We start from the raw sequence: 20,106 nt of genomic DNA on the forward strand, positions 1-20,106 counted from the left end.
ATGTTTCACGTATTCATGGTGTTGTCATTTGACAGTGACATCATTTCAGTGAAAATATAAAACCATGTTTACCTGTGCAGTTTTTATTTGACTATTCCTCCAACACGACCGGACATCTGTAAAAGTAGGCCTATAATACTTGGAGAGGCGCATGCGTGAAACTGAAACATGAAGGTTGGAACTGTTGCATTCCTGTTATGCCCTAGTGCTGTTAATAAATGGCATCAAATATACACAGGAATTCAATTCTAAAATATATTCTTAAATATGCCACAATAATATTTCTCGTTTGAGACATACAAATCATAATTGTCGGCTTTTGTAGCCTACTTGTATCAATCAACATCGTGTTAAAAATGTGGTGGCAGTGTATTTTGGCTTACTAAGTTGTCACTCTGTCCACGTTCTCTTGAAGATGTAGCACAACTGCAGGATTTCAATACACGTATTTTGATCTGACATTTTGCCTCAAGTAGCCTATTAGGAATATATATATGAACCTTTATTTAACTAGGAAAGTCAATGAAGGCCTACCCGGAATAAATTGATGATACAAATAGCAGACTCTACTGGTGCGCATAGGCCTACCTTTCAAGTCTACAAGCCTTTTACTGCGTGACTGCCCTCAGTAGTGTACTGTATCATCTATAAGATACAGGTCCTTCTGTCTGGTAGCAAGTACTTCGTAGAGGCTTACGTCGGAGCAACTAACAATTTCTGCATTCGAAATCATATCTATCTGAGAAATCGTTGTATTCTTTCAGTTTTATGAACTGACTTTTTTTCTCTCTCAAAATTGTCATTGTATAGATGAAGGCCTGCTATTAGGCCTACTATATTGCAAATGTACAATACAACTGCAGATTAGATTTAGAAATGAGCATTTGTCTCTAGACTTATCATAAAGACCACATTTTGATGACACTATTCACAGACTCCGCTCACTAAAGTCTTAAATCCAGTATTTACCAACAGTGAGTCAGTCTCCTATGCCTGGCGAAAGCCGCATCTTCGATCCACATCTGATCAATTAAATATTTACTTGAACTGTTTGTACATCGGTTGAGGGATTTCCAATTTTTTTTTAAACATGCTGATGTAATCACGCGAATCTGTAGACGCACAGACACTGCAGAATTAATTTTCTAGATTCCGCGCCAGATAAATTAATTATGAACTTTTCAGGCCATGTTTTAACTGTGACTGTTGAAACACATTCTGCCCATCGTATATATCTTCACCCCATCACACAAAGAACAATTTCAGCCAGATACACAATTTTAATTCATTATTATGGACGATATGCGATGCTGTAAATGCAAGTCAATAGGCTACTAGTCAGACCCTCTGTGGTCAAGGCTTACTTATTCGATATTCAAAATTATATTTTGTGATTCAGTAATCTAGGGAGAGGGCAGAAGATTTTTTGATAAAAGCACTGGAGAGTGAATGCTATTATAGTTTTATTATAAATATTAATAATTATAAATAAAAATAATCAGTATTGTTATTGTTGTTATTATAGCTTGGTTATAGGCAACAATAGATGTTCCTATATCATCGCATGTCTTGGAAGGAATAGTGGCATAATGTAATCATCATCAATAATAATCATAATTATCATAATCATCATACATACATATGAAATGTTTGCATAAACAAATAGAAAACCACTTTACGTCGCCCTGCTAAGAAAGATAACCCCTAAATTAAGATGAATAGTGACCATCATATCTCCAAATATAATATATTTACATATTAATATTATACATTCAGGTGTCTTTCGTTAGCGTGCACAAATATAAATTGATAGGTAGATAAAATAAAACGAAATTAAATCGAATACTTGAGCTTCCTCCTATGCTTCTCCCTTTATGTCCTCCATCAGGTGATTACTGCCAAGAACGCAATTTAATTGTTTTATGTATATCCAGAGTAAAGCAACGTTTATTTATTTGTTTAAAGTGCATTACATATGAACCCGCGATACACATTTTTGCAGGATTCAGTCACTGTTACAAACTTAAAACATTATATAAATTAAGTAAAGTGTGAGGGGAAACCATTTTACCATTAGAGAAACACACAATGTGCATTTATTTTACAAATGTACTTCAATTGCGTCACAACCGGTATTCTTTACACTTAAAATATGTGGCTAATTTCATTTCCATTTATTTTGTAAATATATATAAAAAAAGATTCTTATAGTCCACAGACCCAACGGGGTTGCCTGTTAAGCTTGTTCGGATATTTTTGGGCAGGCCCTAATGGTTGAAAATTGGGCCCTACAAACAGGTGGATCTTATTACTTCACTATGAAATGCAATGTATATGTCAAGTTTCAAAAACAAAACTAAACATGAAAATATAGGCTATGCTTTTTGCAATTGACAAAGCTGTAACGATGTCAGACGTCAGAATAACTAAGAGGAAGAGACTCAGCAGTGCTTTCTATACAAAAAAAAGTTTTTTTACACATAAATATTCACAGTAATATAATTTCTATTGAATACAACTCACGTTTCTATTTACATGTAAGTATCATCTTCGTAATGTTCAAACTTCTATAAATTGTGTCCATGTTTTGGCCACTGTTCCAGACTACACAATTGCGTCTATTCCTTTGATCCTCCGTCCTCGTGCAAACTTATTCATTTAAAATTTTGGACGAAAAAAGGGACACAACCTGCACCAGTTCCACGATTAAATGTTTCATCAAAAGTATTTTTTCCCCGTGTCTGTCTACGAACTGTCGTTTTCTGATGTATTAATAAGGAGTGAGGAGTTTGGTTTGTGTTTTTTCAGTAATTGTGTTATTTTCTCGTCGTCTGAGTTAGGGTCCAACGGCTTGTTATAATCATCATCATCGTCTTCATTCTCCGAGGCCCCGTTCAGCCTCTCCGTCTCCGAATCCTGCTTCTTCTTTGCCGAAGCCATCTCAGCCGCGTGGCGTTTTCTCCATTTCGTTCTTCGGTTTTGAAACCACACCTAAAAGGTTAATATTCTTTGATTACATGAAATCAACAAATAATATGATTACCCATGACTCTATTGCAAATATATTGATTAACAACCAGACATTTACAAATCATTTATGTAGCCTTGGCCTGCCAAAGTAAAAGGGCATACGTCTAAGTCACGTGAAGTCAACAGATAATAATAGGTTATATGTCATTCTAATAATGCATTCAGAAAATGGGACTCAATATTTTTCTAAAGAGAAAACATAGGTTTAATTTGCCTCCTTCCATGTTGTTTGCAAACATGCACATTTTCTATATACTGCTGTGCAAAACGTTGCTACCATTATTTCCACATTTCCATGACATAAATTAACAAATTGTTTGGTTAAATGATAGTATTATATATTATTAATTTATTAGTTATACATACTAATATTTTAGAAATATTTATAGTTGTGAATATGACAACAATTATTTGGGAATTATCTTTAAAGATGTATTATTAAATGCAATAGTCATTTTAATTTAGATTAGTTTGACCACTGTTATTCGACTTTAAGTGTAGGCGATATCTATCTATTTATGAATATTGAAACGAAAGAAACATTACTGTCTAAAATGCATGAGGCACTTTAATGGAAAGCGTGAGACAAATTCTAATTGAGTAGAAGAGGCTATGCAAGAGGTCTTTGTGCTCCTCCTTAGTGACAGGTTAACTAGGCTACTTATTAAACAATATTATACATCTTATTGGACTTTATAAAGACTATTTCAGAATATGTCTTACCTTTACTTGGCTCTCTGTCATTCCCAGCGAGTAGGCCAGTCGTGCTCGCTCCGGTCCAGCCAGATATTTCGTTTGTTCAAAAGTCTTTTCTAGGGCAAATATTTGCTGTCCAGAGAAGGTGGGACGTGTGTGCTTTCTTTTTCCATCTTTGTCAAGCAGTATAGAATTTTGATCTGAAAATATAAAACATAAAGCTTCTAATTCATTAAAGGAAATGTCGCCTATTGTTATGCATTGATATAATGTGCCAATATTAGGCTATATTAACATGTATTTGATGTTGGGATGGGCCGGCCTACTGTTAGGCTATTCTCATTATAATATCACAATCAACTTAATTTGAGCTGTTATAAAATAAGCCTTTGTTAGTCAATTTTAATTCACATTGCAGCTAAACATTCAAGTCAGATCTGCTTCAGTTTTTAGGATGAAATATCATAGGCTACTGGGGAATAATTAATAACCCCTCCAGCTATAGGCCTACATCATGCATCAAAATACGATAAATTGAAGTTCAGATAGCTCAAAAACGTGGACTAGTTACTTACGCGGTGAACATGCGAATCTGGCGTCTCTCCAATGTGGGCTTTGCATGACTCCTGGCCAGAATATCGGGGTCCTGCCTGGAAGGTCTGTCAAGGGCTTGGGGTAGCGAGCCACTGCCACAGCACTGGGACTGAAGTAGAGTCCAGGGGGTGGCGGGGGGCTCAAGCTACTGAAGCGGGGCAGTCCGGACAAGATTCCGGCAGAAGAGGACGCAGCAACGGCAGCAGCAGCTCCTGGGGCAAGGACCGAAGGACGACTGAGGATGTCGTTTATTCCATGAGGTGTGCCTAGCGCAATGCATTGATGGAGCGATCCGAGAGATGACATTCCGGAGGATGTTTTGATCCCCGGTGAGGACATCTGGATGCCACCGGGGTTTGGAGAGGTGGCAGTAGGTGAGGTAGAAGAGGCCGGACCGGTGGAAGATAATGGGTAGGCTGGGTAGAGTGGGGTCTTCATCTCCGTCATGCTATGCAGAGCCGCTAAAGGTGCGGTGCTTAGCAGGAATGCGCTCTGTCGGGACCCGTCCATCTGCCCCACTGCTAACATAACCGAGACTAGGTAAATGTGATGGTTTTGTCAAAAAAAATATCCTCAATGCTCACGCTCTCAAGACGCCTAATAATGCAAAGTTTTGCTCAAATCGACCAACAGACGAAACAATATACGTTTCCTTTGGGGTAGGCCTATATTAGCCCAAATCTTCCAAATGTGCACGCCTGAAAAATGGTTTATCTAAAATGAAAATGTCCTGTTTTAAAACTAAACCATGGCAAAATGAAATCCCAGATTAATTTCGCAGAGATTCAAAAGTCATTATTACAGGGATAACACCGCTTCTTCAACCTTGTAAATTTTAGGAATGAAGTTGTTCAAATAGGATGGATTTCCGAAGTTGTCCTCACTGATTTGGGCAGACTGCTTTAGAGAAATTGATATTGTTGAATGTTTGAAATCTATTGTTAAAAAGCTACCCTTTCTTTCCGATGCATAAGACGATCTTTAAGATAATAAAACATTATCATCACTTTCGGGAGTCTTTTGCCGCAAAAGTAAAAACTTTGAGAGTAAACAGAAAGTAGATGAGGTGTTTATGTTGCGATTGGGTAATCCGACGGTGACGTACGCAGTGTGTCAAGTGCAAGAGCCAACAGGATTTAGGAGTGTGTCCTCATTGGCTGGCCATCATAGCTTTGATTTGCACGTTCAAACAGTTGCAATCCGAACCGCTAATAAACACAAAAGGAACCGAATCAATCGAGTCAATTCTACATCTATTTTTTTAGATAAAGGGACATCTGCATGTGCTCATTTTATTTTAATTTTACATTTATTAAACTAGGGAACAAATTCTTATTTACAACGACGGCCTACCAAAAGGCAAAAGGGCCTTCTGCCGGGATGGAGCTAGGAATAAAAATATAGGACAAAATACACATCACGATGAGACACCACAACACTACATAAAGAGAGACCTAAGACAACAACATAGCATGGCAGCAACACATGACAACACAGCATGGTTGCAATGCAACATGACGGCAACATGGTAGCAACACAACATGGTACAAACATTATTGGACACGGACAACAGCACAAAGGCAAGAAGGTAGAGACAACAATACATCACGAGAAGCAGACACAACTGTCAGTAAGAGTGTCCATGACTGAGTCTTTGAATGAAGAGATGGAGATAAAACTGTCCAGTTTTAGTTTGTTGCTCATCCTGTGACATAGACTACTAGATCCAAATGTAGTTTATCCATCCATATTCATTCATATGAATTGTAGGCTAAAGCATTTCACTGTAAGGTCTACCTGTTGTATTCGGCGCATGTGACAAATAACATTTTAATTAATAAAGAAGCTGAATAGCTTATTGAGATATACATTTAGCCATGTATCTAAATATATGGCTCTGCATTAAGCCATAGATAGACCTAAATATGGGTAATACTCCATGATCTATTATGCATTCAACAAGGCCAAATAGTAGGCCAAACGTTGTCATTTATGTGCTCCTGGATTAAAATGTAGCACGGTGTCTGTATGCGTGTGTTTGTGCTTTTGTAGCCTAATTAGATCAATAGAGAACACACAAGACTTTAACTATTCTAATATAAATACATATGGAAACTTTTTGTCTCTGTATGACATCCTCAGCAGAATTGTACATGTCTTTATCAAATGCTTATTGGTAACGGTCTGGTATTGATTTTAATTCAAGCATAGGTATATGCTGTCTGGGCATAGGCTATCAATTGAGAGTGAGAAAATGTAATGCACGAATAACCATTCAATAAATCGGCTATTGAAGACTTAAAAGTCTTTAACAACGGATGTCAATATTATTCTTCTGCATTGGAAAAAATATATATATGTATCACCGCTGTTTCAGTAGGTCTAGGCTACAGTGCGCCCTATACTAGATTTAAGGATTGCAAGACACCAGTGACACCCTGTGGTATACTCTAATACTGCAGTTAATAAAACGCTGAATTTCCCCAATATTTTCTAGCAATTACTTTACATTTTATCAAATCTGGACCTCAACTGATTATATATTTTTATTCTAAGGAATGGATCGAAATTTACAGAATGTTTACCTGGAGGAAATGGGGGAGGGTCATGCTTTTTCAATTTCAGTCAAGGGGAGGGATTCATATTTTTTTAATCTAGTCCAGTGGACAGTCATGTAATTTGTACTTGACAACATTTCAATATTTCTCATTTTAGAGTTAGTTTTAGAATTAGTTGCTTATTAGGCTATATATCAATTTGTGTCCGATGCTGCCCCTCACCTCTGATTCTCCGCTGAGCACGTAATATCAAGTGCACGGATAGGCTATTTAGTGTGAGCTCAATCAAATGATCCATAGCCTATAGGCTACAAAGTGCATGATCGGAGAAGCACGGGGCAAAGGTATATTTGTGGGATAGCTGGTGGGATGGTATAAATAAAACTAGGATGCATTACACACTGTAATGGATATTCCAACCCTGATTCCCGGTCGGCTCTGCTCTTGCTGATCATAAGCATGTTTGTGTGCTTGCCTAACCAATGGCTGTGCTGTGTAGGCCTACGGTGGCAGTACGGGAGACTCAAAGGCTTCTTCCTTAAACGGTGCGCGGGCGGACTAGCCCATAGCCCCTTCAAACTCAACTCTGGACCTCGAAGCCAGTTCAACTGCGTTTTTTCATTGTTCCCATTTAATCAGGGACTGATTTAGGTGGGTGCAATTAATTACCAGGTAGAACAGAAAACCAGCAGGTTCCAGACCTAAGAGTTGAATAGCGTTACTATAGCCTATGTTCAGTTTGAGGAGAGCGCGAAGATCGGAAGGTCCGGAGGTAAATTTTGATAGCCTGCTACTATAATTGATTTGATTAAAAACAGTATGTTTCAGGGCCTCCCGGGTGGCGCAGTGGTCTAGAGTCTCTGGGTTCGCGCCCAGGCTCTGTGGCAGCCGGCCGCGACCGGGAGGTCCGTGGGGCGACGCACAATTGGCCTAGCGTCGTCCGGGTTAGGGAGGGTTTGGCCGGTAGGGATATCCTTGTCTCATCGAGCTCCAGCGACTCCTGTGGCGGGCCGGGCGCAGTGCGCGCTAGCCAAGGTGGCCAGGTGCACGGTGTTTCCTCCGACACATTGGTGCGGCTGGCTTCCGGGTTGGAGGCGCGCTGTGTTAAGAAGCAGTGCGGCTTGGTTGGGTTGTGCTTCGGAGGACGCGTGGATTTCGACCTTCGTCTCTCCTGAGCCCGTACGGGAGTTGTAGCGATGAGACAAGATAGTAATTACTAGCGATTGGATACCACGAAAATTGGGGAGAAAAGGGGATAAAATTAAAATTAAAAAATAATAAATTTAAAAAAAAACAGTATGTTTCTTGCACATAATGTATGTATCAGAGTTATTGACTTCACAATAAGCCAGATTCGAGTTACTTACATTGTGTGGCTGAAACTTGAAGCAGCAGCCTCAGCACAATCAATCCGAGAAGGGCAGCTCATGGTGCTTAAATTAGGCACATTTGAGTAGGCATAATTCATTTCAATGTCTTCATTTTAATTCAACTTTACTAACAACAAGAGGGCTTTGTGTTGGAGCCTATTTCTTCCTATTTAAGAAATAAGAGGTAGGCCTACCTGTTTGAAAGATTAAATTAGACTTTAGATTTGTGGTCAATTTCTCCACCCACCATGCACTCTTTAAACAGCCTACCTCCGTATCAGTGAAGGGCTGTTAGGTTATATCAAACACTCGAATTTAGGGGGTATGAAAGGGTGTATGCCATAGGCCTACCTTTTATTAAAGGAAATTATCACGACTAAGGATAAGACCCAGATGCAGACACTGGAGGTGGATAGTTAGAATCTCAGAAGGTTTATTTTAACACAGGGGGCAGGCAAAGGGCAGGTCGAGGGCATAAAACTCTCATCAGTCCCAGAGTCAATGAGCACTCGGAGAGATTTGGACCGGTCACAGCAGGATGGCATAAAGAGGGTTACGAGTAATGGGAGATTGGAAACTCCCTGTATGGCTCACCAGCGTACTCTTACCTACTGATGAGCATGTTTTAATAAAAAAATGTATCCCCTTTACTCCCCAATTTCATCATATCCAATTGGTAGTTACAGTCTTGTCTCATCGCTGCAACTCCCATACGGACTCGGGAGAGGCGAAGATCGAGAGACATTCGTCCTCCGACACATGACCCAACCAAGCCGCACTGCTTCTTGACACAATGCCCGCTTAACCTAGAAGCCAGCCACACCAATGTGTCAGAGGAAACACCGTACACCTGGCGACTGTGTCAGCGTGAATGCGCCCGGCCCACCACATTTCTCGCTAGAGCACGATGGGACAAGGACATACCTGCTGGCCAAACCCTCCCCTAACCCGGACGACACTGGGCCAATTGTGCGCTGCCCCATGGGTCTCCCAGTCGCGGCCGGCTGCGACAGAGCCTGGACTCGAACCAGGATATCTAATGGCACAGCTAGCAACTGCGATGCAGTGCCTTAGACCACTGCGCCACTCGGGAGGCCCTGAGCATGGTCTTTTAATGGACAGGTAGATATGTAATGTCCTGTAGTACAACAATACAGACAGCTCTTGGTGCTCAGTCAGGAGACAATCTTGCCCTCCCCAGTTGCATGGGCTCCAGAGGAGACGCGTCGACTGCCCTCTGTGAACTCGGGTGACATCGGATTCTCCCGGCAATATAGACTTCGGGAACTTCCGGGATTCCTCAGAGGCGAGGTGGGATTCGTGGATGAGCGAGTGTGACCGGGAACAGACCTCTCCCTCCTACGTTCCCGTAGCCGCCCATCAATCCGTATGGTCAAGGCTATGAGAGAGTTAAGGTCCATGGGCAGCTCCCGGGCTGCGAGCTTGTCTTTAACCACAACCAATAATCCATGAAGGAATGTGTCAAACAGGGCTTCCGGGTTCCAGGCACTCTTGGTGGCAAAAGTGCGAAAATCCACTGCGTAGTCTGCCACGCTACGGGAGTCTTGACACAGTTGAAGTAGCTTCCGAGCAGCCTCTCTCCCAGACAATGGAGAATCGAACACCTTTCTTATCTTCGCCATGAACTCCTCCAGACTGATGCAAACAGTGGATTGTTGCTCCCACACCGCCGTAGCCCAGGCAAGTGCTCTCCCGGACATGAGCGTTAGCAGGTACGCTAAAGGGAAATTAAGAAGGCTGCGGCTCGAAGATGAGAGAGCACTGGGAGAGAATCGCCCGGCAGGTTTCTCGATCTCCCACATAGCGCCCCGGAGGAGCTAAGTGGGGTTCACAGGAAGTCAGGGTAGGCTGGGGAGAAAAAACGCTGGTAACGGGGTTACTGAGAGTCTGGGAGGTGATCGTAGTGGCTTGCTGCCTGGTAAATAATCCACGGAATAGCTCCAGTAATGCATTGAAAGTGTGGTCATGGTGTTCCGCCAAGATCTGGAGTCTTTCCATAAGGCTTTGAAGGAACTCTTCATGTCTTCCAATGGTGGCTCCTTCATGTCTTCCGGAACAGCGTTCCGGAGCTGGTCTGAGTCTGTTGGATCAGTCATAGCTAGTTCGTACTATCACAAATCAGGATAAGACCCAGATGCAGACACAGGAGGCAGATAGTTCTAATCTCAGAAGGTTTATTTTAACACAGGGGGAAGGCAAAGGGCAGTTCGAGGGCAGGCAGGGGTCAGTAATCCAAGGCAGAGTCAATCAGGATAGAACGGCTTGCAGGCATAGGGCAGACAGAATGGTCAGAACAGGGAAGATTCGAAAACAAAATTAGAGAAACAGGAAAAACGGAAAACACGCTGGAACTCCCTGACACGATGAACCAGCATTGACAAACAGAAAAAGCAGGTATAAATACACAGGAGATAATAGTGACAAAAGGGAGACAACTGGTGGGGGGTGGAGACAAGCACAAGACAGGTAAAACAGATCAGGGTGTGACAGAAATTGAAACGGGTCCGCAATGCTTCATGCTAGAAACAAGCTGTAAAATACAGTGCATTCGGAAAGTATTCAGACCCAGTGTCGATTTTAGCATATAAATCTTGGGGCAAAAATAATATAAATAAATGTGGGATGTATGCCAGCAAAGCCACTACACAACACTAAACAATGCACAAATGGCACTATAACGGTGACAAACGGTGCCCACAAACTGTTAGGGCCTACATAAAGCTGTCCCAACACCTTACCACTGCTACACCTGGCTATCAGCAGAGCCTTGTCTGGCAGCAAACCAGTTCATTCAGCCTCATTTACTGCCTTAAAAAAAAACATAGCTGGGTTCCCGAGTGGCGCAGCGGTCTAAGGCAACTCAGTGCTAGAGGCGTCACTACAGACCCTGGTTCGATTCCAGGCTGTATCACAACCGGCCCTGATTGGGAGTCCCATAGGGCGGCGCACAATTGGCCCAGCGTCTATATAAGGTCCCACACTGAACAGTGCATGTCAGAGCAAAAACCAAGCCATGAGGTCAAAGGAATTGTCCGCAGGGCTCCGAGACAGGATTGTGTCGAGGCACAGATCTGGAGAAGGGTACCAAAACATTTCTGCAGCATTGAAGGTCCCCAAGAACACAGTGGCCTCCATCGTTCTTAAATGGAAGAAGTTTGGAGCTGGCCGCCTGGCCAAACTGAGCAATCGGGGGAGAAGGGCCTAGGTCAGGGAGCTGACCAAGAACCCAATGGTCACTCTGACAGCGCTCCAGAGTTCCTCTGTAGAGATGGGAGAACCTTCCAGAAGGACAACCATCTCTGCAGCACACCACCAATCAGGCCTTTATGGTAGAATGGCCAGACAGCTGTCTTGTTAGACTTTTGACATTATTGATTATAGTCTGCTGCTGGAAAAACTTATGTGTTATGGCTTTACACAGTTACTTGCCTAACAGAACACAGAGTGTTCTTTAATGGAAGCCTATCAAATATAATCCAGTTAGAATCCGGAATTCCCCCAGGGTAGCTGTTAAGGCCCCTTGCTTTTTTAAATTTTTACTAACGACATGCCACTGACTTTGAGTAAAGCCAGAGTTTCTATGTATAGGGATGACTCCACGCTACACACATCAGCTACTACAGCGACTGAAATGACTGCAACACTCAACAACGAGCTGCAGTTAGTTTGAGTGGGTGGCAAGGAATAAGTTAGCCCTAAATATTTCTAAAACTAAAAGCATTGTACTTGTAACAAAACCCTCACTAATGTGGAAAATGAGGAAGTTCAGATGACTAAACTGCTTGGAGTAACACTAGATTGTAAACTGTCATGGTCAAAACATATTGATGCAGTAGTATTCTGTCTATAATAAAGCGATGCTCTGCCTTCTTAACAACACTATCAAGAAGGCAGGTCCTACAGGCCCTAGGTTTGTCGTACCTGGACCACTGTTCAGTCGGGTGGTCATGTGCCACAAAAAATGACTTTTTTGCAATTGAGCCAATTGCAATTGGCTCAGAACAGGGCAGCACGGCTGGCTCTCTGATGTACACAGAGAGCTAATATTAATAATATGCATGTCAATTTGTCGTGGAGGAAAGATTGACTTCATCACTACTTTTATTTATGAGAGGTATTGACATGTTGAATGCACCAAGTTGTCTGTCTAAACTACTGACACACAGCTCAGACACCCATGCATACCCCACAAGACATGCCACAAGAGGTCTCTTCACAGTCCCCAAGTCCAGAAGACTATGGGAGGCACACAGTACTACAGTCGTGGCCAAAAGTTGAGAATGACACAAATATAAATTTTCACATTTTGTATGATGGCAATTTGCATATACTCCAGAATGTTATGAAGAGTGATCAGATGAATTGCAATTAATTGCAAAGTCACTCTTTACCATGCAAATGTACTGAATCCACCCAAAACATTTCCACTGCATTTCAGCCCTGCCACAAAAGGATCAGCGGACATCATGTCAATGATTCTCTCGTTAAAACAGGTGTGAGTGTTGACGAGGACAAGGCTGGAGATCACTCTGTCATGCTGATTGAGTTCGAATAACAGACTGAAACTTCCAAAGGAGGGTGGTGCTTGGAATCCTTGTTCTTCCTCTGTCAACCATGGTTACCTGCAAGGAAACACCTGCCGTCATCATTGCTTTGCACAAAAAGTGCTTCACTGGCAAGGATATCGCTGCCAGTAAGATTGCACCTAAATCAACCATTTATCAGATCATCAAGAACTTCAAGGAGAGCGGTTCAATTGTTGTGAAGAAGGTTTCAGGGCGCCCAAGAAAGTCCAGCAAGCGCCAGGAACGTCTCCTAAAGTTGATTCAGCTGCGGGATCGGGGCACCACCAGTACAGAGCTTGCTCAGGAATGGCAGCAGGCAGGTGTGAGTGCATCTGCCCGCTCAGTGAGGCGAAGACTTTTGGAGGATGGCCTGGTGTCAAGAAGGGCAGCAAAGAAGCCACTTCTCTCCAGGAAAGACATCAGGGACAGACTGATATTCTGCAAAAGGTATGGGGATTGGACTGCTGAGGACTGGGGTAAAGTCATTTTCTCTGATGAATCCCCTTTCCGATTGTTTCGGTCATCCGGAAAAAAAGCTTGTCCGGAGAAGACAAGGTGAGCGCTACCATCAATCCTGTGTCATGCCAACAGTAAAGCATCCTGAGACCATTCATGTGTGGGGTTGCTTCTCAGCCAAGGGAGTGGGCTCATTCACAATTTTGCCTAAGAACACAGCCATGAATAAAGAATGGTACCAACACATCCTCCGAGAGCAACTTCTCCCAACCATCCAGGAACAGTTTGGTGACGAACAATGCTTTTCCAGCATAATGGAGCACCTTGCCATAAGGCAAAAGTGATAACTAAGTGGCTCGGGGAACAAAACATCGATATTTTGGGTCTATGGCCAAGAAACTCCCCAGACCTTAATCCCATTGAGAACTTGTGGTCAATCCTCAAGAGGCGGGTGGACAAACAAAAACCCACAAATTCTGACAAACTCCAAGCATTGATTATGCAAGAATGGGCTGCCATCAGTCAGGATGCGGCCCAGAAGTTAATTAACAGCATGCCAGGGCGGATTGCCGAGGTCTTGAAAAAGAAGGGTCAACACTGCAAATATTGACTCTTTGCATCAACTTCATGTAATTGTCAATAAAAGCCTTTGACACTAATGAAATGCTTGTAATTATACTTCAGTATTCCATAGTAACATCTGACAAAAAATATCTAGAAACTGAAGCAGCAAACTTTGTGGAAATTAATATTTGTGTCATTCTCAAAACTTTTGGCCACGACCGTACATAGAGCCATGACTGCACGGAACTCTACTCCACATCACCTGACACAAGCAGTAAAATTAGATTTAAAAAACAGCTAATAAAACACCTTTTGGAACAGCGGGGACTGTGAAGCAACACAAACATTGGCACAGACACATGCATACACACACACAATAACATATGCACTATACATACACATGGATTTAGTACTGTAGATATGTGGTAGTGACTGAGTAGGGGCCTGAGGGCACACTGTGTTGTGAAATCTGTGAATGTATTGTAATGTTTTTAAATTGTATAAACTGCCTAAATTTTGCTGGACCTCAGGAAAAGTGCTATGACAGCAGCTAATGGGGATCCATAATAAATACAAATACTCAGTAAAAGGCACATGGCAGCCTGAATGCTAAGTGTCACGTCTGGAGGAAACCTGGCACCATCCCTACCGTGAATCGTGGTGGCAGCATCATGCTGTGGGGATGTTTTTCAGCGGCAGGGACTGGGCGACTAGTCAGGAGAGGGAAAGATGAATGGAGCAAAATACAGAGAGATCCTTGATGAAAACCTGCTCCAGAGTGCTCAGGACCTCAAACTGGGGCAAAGGGTCACCTTCCAACAGGACAACGACCCTAAGCACACATCCAAGAGTGGCTTTGGGACAAGTCCCTTAATGTCCTTGAGTGGCCCAGCCAGAGCCCAGACTTGAACCCGATCGAACATCTCTGGAGACCTGAAAATAGCTGTGCAGCAACGCTCCCCATCCAACCTAAAAGAGCTTGAGAGAATTCGCAGAGAATAATGGGAGAAACTCCCCAAATACAGTGGTGCCAAGCTGGTAGCATCATACCCAAGACTCGAGGCCGTAATCGCTGCAAAAACCTGTTTTTGCTTTGTCATTATGGGGTATTGTGTGTAGATTGTTCAGGAATAAAAACGAATTAATCAATTTTAGAATAAGGCTGTAAAGTAACAAAATGTGGAAAAAGTCAAGGTGTCTGAATACTCTCTGTATATTGTTTTGTTTCTTTGACATTCAGAGGCTGAGCTACAGCCTATAGCCTACGAGACCAAAAATGGATTTTGCTTGAGAAGTAATCTAATTATGTTTCTATCAATTGATTAAGCGATTCACTTTCTGTACAATATATGTTTAAACGCAGACAGCTTTTGAGGTAACAGTTGTGACCTTGTCTTGTTGGGTTAAGCAACGGAAGGAGAGTAGCCAGCAGTTAAAGCTTTAATCTTTTGGTGTCCGTAGTCTAACTCTAATTCTTACAGGACGAAGTGTCAACAACTACATATCTAAGGCTGGTGATCTGTCTTCCACTTTGTTTAATTATTATTTGGAATATATGGGTAACTTTTCTCAAGCATTCAAGGAGTGTTTAGGTGAATATATATTTTTCTTAAGGGACGGCCATAAATTGGAGGTAACCCATATAACGTTTACTCCCTAACTTGCCACTGATTCAGACATAGGGCTCCAGGTGAGACCGGGAAATTCTTTTATTTAAATCAGGCAAGTCAGTTTAGAACATATTCTTAATTACAATGACGGCCTACCCCGTCCAAGCCCTAACCACGCTGGGCCAATTGTATGCCGCCCTATGGGACTCCCAATCATGGCTGGTTGTGATACAGCCTGGAATCGAACCAGAGTCTGTAGTGACACCTCTAGCACTGCGATGCAGTGCCGTAGGCTCCCGAGTGGCGCAGTGGTCTGAGTGACAAACTACCAACCGGGGGAGGAAACGGTAAGCTACTCCACTTGCACGTTGCGCAGCATAATGGTATGTACTGAACTACACGTTCCCCTAAAACATTCAAACATTATTGAACAGGAGTATATTCATTCAGCCGGACGAAACAGGGAGACTTGAATTTGTCCAATAAATTTGCAAAACAGAGCAATTGGACTAATAATTAGGCCTACACCCGACACGTACGCTTGCAGCGTTCTCCAACCGACAACCACTCCCCATTTTTCAACGTGTCGTTCAGAACAGCACTGCATATGGTTAATTCAACGTTGCAATGTTTTTTCGTACTGAAAGCAGACCAGACTGGCTCTCAAATTTGAGTAGGCTACACCTGCCCTCTGTTGGCGGTCTTGACTAAGCAGTTTGTAACTAGCATTCGATTGAAAACTAATTGTAGACAAAGTCCTTCCATGATGTAGGCCTATTCAAACAGGCAGATGTTACTCAGGTGACTATTATTCGAATATTACTAAAATGGTGCCATGGTTAATCCTGTAGAGGCCTACATCCTGTGTAGGGCTCAAATCTGGACATTGGCACCACCAAGTGGAGAAAGGCAATTATCCAAGTGTAGACTAAGTCAAATGCACAATTTGCTCCTTCATGTGCACAGCCCTGGTCTAAAATGCTAGAGGGGGTTCCTGAAATCCTCAGACATATGTGCCATTTTTGTCTATCGTGGACTCAGTCACTGCCATCTTTACAGATCCATCCACCCCTCCTATGAAGACTGCATTAGTCACAAATGCTTGCTTTCACCATGTACATGCATGCTGTGGTTGTTACAGAATTTTACAATGGATTCATCTCTTATAAGGCCGCAATATTTTCAGTTCTGCGTGTGATATTTCAGCAAGTAACAAACTGCATCTGAACAGCATTGCCGCTAAGCTACACGACTGTCCATTTATTATGTTGGTTTGTTTGAAACCATTTGCCTCGATATGGAATATTGGATTTAAACATTTTACACGAGCAGTAGGGAATTTCCAAATACACTCATGAAGTAATGAAGCGTGAGACTGTTTTGGTAAGAATGGTTCCATTTTATTTACATTTACTCCCGTGCCATGAGTTTCTGCTTCTTCAGCTTCTTCTGAGAAACCTGCAGGACAAAGAATGTCAGACCAACATAAACACCATACCAATTCTGATAATACCCACATTCGAACAGAATGACAAATGTAAATGTGTGGTTGCTCAGCCTCGTTCACATTTCTTTTCATGGGTAATCCAAAGGTGTCCTAAGAAAGTCATCACTGCAACCATCTCATACAGGAATGTATAAAAACCATACTGGTAAGGTCTGATTAGACTTCATGATTTATGATGCCAGAAGGACAGTAAACCATTTTGTTCCCTCTAATGATGCTACTTTTACATGAGAAATGTGGAAGAGTAAATATTATGAGAAAGATACTAAGCAGATTGTGCAAAAGGCTTTGGCGCATGTGCACCTTTTTCTTAGTGGCGACCTCCTCCTCTGGTTTGGGAACAATCTGCTCCTTCTCTGTGAGGATCATCTCAATGTGGCATGGAGAGCTCATGTAGGGGTTGATGCGACCGTGGGCACGGTATGTGCGTCTGCGCATCTTTGGGGCCTTGTTCACTTGGATGTGTTCGATCACCAGGGAGTCTACATCCAAACCCTGTCAGAATAGAGCGAAGACAAACCGGTCAACAAGTAAAGCCACGTAGTTGTCAGATTTATAGACAGTACTTAATGCATACCAAGTTAGATTGGTCATACAAGAATCATGACGACTCAATTCCAAGAATTTTCATGGTTAACGGTCATTGCAATCATGAATTGTGTGCATTACACAGCTTGAACACAAATAAAAGAACAAATCCCAAACATGCAGACTTTGCTACAAGCTTGATAGCATCATACTTTCACCCATCTCTCCACTAGGGCTAGGAATTGCCAGGGACTTCACAATATGATATTATCACTATACTTTAGGTGCCGATGCAACATGCATTGCGATTCTATATGTATTAAGATTCAATACTGATTTTATTGAGATTCCATGGTCCAAACACATTGCTCACCATGTCTACAGCAGAGGGACAAGAGAAAGCCATGAAAAAAGTACTACTCTCCACTACAGGCACGGCACAATAAATCTCAGGCCTCTAGCAAATAACTCAACCTTACCTTAAGCTCAGCGTTGCTCTCAGCGTTCTTCAGCATGTGGAGAAGGAACTCTGCGCTCTTCTTGGGCCAGCGTCCCTGTGTCCAGTCAAACTGCTTGGCCTGCAGAAGAAAGGTTGTCAGTTGTGCATACCAGACTGGGCCAGAATAAGTGACCCCATTTCTGGTCCACATTAACGTAGACATAAGTGCAAATGTATGGTTGCTCAGCCTCATTCATGTTTCTTTTCATGGGTAATCCAAAGGTGTCCTAAGAAAGTCATCACTGCAACCATTTCATTTCAGTCACGCATTAAAAAAACATGATTAAGTACAAGGTCTGACACCTTTTCAATATTGCAAGGCATTTTGTACCAGTCTCCAAAGCACGTTAAAAAAAAAGAAAAAAAAAGAAGCAATTTTGTAACTTAAAATCCCGCTACTTTTAAAAATGGGAAATATAGGAAAGAGTTAATATTCTCATAAAGATACCAAGCAGTCTCCCCTAAAGCCATTTCAATAGAGGCTAGGTCAAATATAACTGAAGCTCACCTGGGCACACCTGCCAACACCCCCATTGTAGCGGCGGAAGGGAACACACTGATGCTTGATGGTAACATCCTTCAGGTACTTGGTGGCCTTGCGGATGTGCATGCCTTTGATGGCCTGAGCTGTCTCACGGGTGTTCTGTTGGGAAAAATAAAATATCAATATGCTGTAGTAGCTACATATATAAATAACATGTTATAACTTGGTCCAATAGGCATGGATGCAAAATTGCTCAGTTATTTGTTAGATATTGTCACATTTGATTCCAAAGGTCTCCAATGTTGTCATCATAGCAAAACACCACACCTACGTCTGTACTCATTTATGTCTACCAATAAATACCAATTACCACCAAACGTAACTCCCACATTGCTAGAATTACAGTAGACAACCAGACTGAAATCAACTTCGTGTCACTCAGTTAGAAAAGACAAGGACTTACCTTGAAGTGAACCCGGAGATTAGAGCCCCTCGACTTGCATGCTGTGGGGGGGGGGGGGGAGAAATCCAGCAATAATCAGTGAGGTCACAAAACAAGTATGGTGATTAAACAATGATAAGTTTACGAACATGCGGTTGCTCAGCCTCATTCATATTTATTTTCATGGGTAATCCAAAGGTGTCCTAAGAAAGTCATCATTACAACCACTGCATATAGGTACGTATGACTTAATATCATGGGTAATTGCAATGTCCGTTAAGACTTAACCATGCATGCTGCCAGAAGGATAGTACCTAGCTAGCATTAGCGAGCTAGCCAATGAATGAAGCCAGGGAGACAATCACCACCCAGTAGATACTCACACTTAGTCGGGTTCTCGGGGTCGAGCGAATAGCGGACCATTTTCAGAGACCTGCAAACGATAAAAGGTTTGTTAGTTTGTAACAGACCGGTGCCCTAATCGGCGAACATGTCAGTGGGTTGTTTGAGAAAACAAATCCGACATACTGGAGGATGCGCTACGTGTTAGCTAGCTAACATTAGCATAACTAGAACGTTTCTGCTTTAGTTACAACCAAATACGAATAAATCAATACGACAATGCATTTTTTTATAAGGATTCAGTCATAGGACGTTTTCTTGTTGGTAGCAAAGGTAAAAATGGCTGGAAACCGGCGTGCTACATGGGGCCAAGAAAATCCCCAATATGACAATATTTTCTTGAAAAGATACAAGCATGAACGCCGACGTTTCTTGGTAGTAGTTGGAATACATGTAAATTAAACATTTAAAGAGTCGGGATGCCGTAGATATTGAAGAGATTAGATGGATTTTCGGACCCATTTGTATGTCTGTTCACTTACTTTCTCAGGCCGCGGAAGGGAAGAGGTAGAAAAGAGCATTCTGGGAGTAGAAGTCGTGAATGTCTTCTCGCGAGATTTTATGAAATTTCAACGGTTCTTTGGTGTAATTTCTGACAAGCATTTATTCCAATGGAAAGAACAATATTAATACTTATTGATGACACACATTTCTCTAACTACCTTCGTATGTATCATATAACATCATACATTCTTATGTGCTTGTACTGTTTTTTGGGGGACCACTCATCTCCACCACAAATTATAAGGTGTGCTGCAGGTCTTATCACTAGAGGGGCTA

The 20,106-nt window shown here is 42.1% G+C and overlaps 2 protein-coding genes and 3 non-coding genes across 5 annotated transcripts; all 5 read right to left on the minus strand.

The window, feature by feature from the left end:
- Positions 1-2,745: 2,745 nt before the first annotated feature.
- On the minus strand, positions 2,746-4,848 carry LOC120044996 (homeobox protein Nkx-6.1-like). The gene is made up of 3 exons (XM_038989798.1): positions 4,302-4,848; positions 3,754-3,926; positions 2,746-2,991 (listed from the first exon to the last, which is right to left on the minus strand). Exons 1-3 carry the CDS (start codon positions 4,846-4,848, stop codon positions 2,746-2,748), a joined length of 966 nt encoding a protein of 321 aa, XP_038845726.1.
- Positions 4,849-16,840: 11,992 nt separating this feature from the next.
- Positions 16,841-19,842, minus strand: LOC120044999 (60S ribosomal protein L17). Its single transcript, XM_038989802.1, has 7 exons — positions 19,809-19,842; positions 19,308-19,357; positions 18,946-18,986; positions 18,507-18,641; positions 17,979-18,077; positions 17,275-17,466; positions 16,841-16,922 (listed from the first exon to the last, which is right to left on the minus strand). Exons 2-7 carry the CDS (start codon positions 19,345-19,347, stop codon positions 16,875-16,877), a joined length of 555 nt encoding a protein of 184 aa, XP_038845730.1. The 5' UTR covers positions 19,348-19,357; positions 19,809-19,842; the 3' UTR covers positions 16,841-16,874.
- LOC120045225 lies at positions 17,013-17,082 on the minus strand. The gene has a single exon (XR_005476657.1). It is a non-coding gene; the product is annotated as a small nucleolar RNA SNORD58 (small nucleolar RNA).
- Positions 18,177-18,246, minus strand: LOC120045224. Its single transcript, XR_005476656.1, has one exon. It is a non-coding gene; the product is annotated as a small nucleolar RNA SNORD58 (small nucleolar RNA).
- On the minus strand, positions 19,079-19,148 carry LOC120045226. The gene has a single exon (XR_005476658.1). It is a non-coding gene; the product is annotated as a small nucleolar RNA SNORD58 (small nucleolar RNA).
- Positions 19,843-20,106: the final 264 nt, after the last annotated feature.

Source organism: Salvelinus namaycush, chromosome 3, assembly GCF_016432855.1.
Source record: "Salvelinus namaycush isolate Seneca chromosome 3, SaNama_1.0, whole genome shotgun sequence".
NCBI lineage: Eukaryota > Metazoa > Chordata > Actinopteri > Salmoniformes > Salmonidae > Salvelinus > Salvelinus namaycush.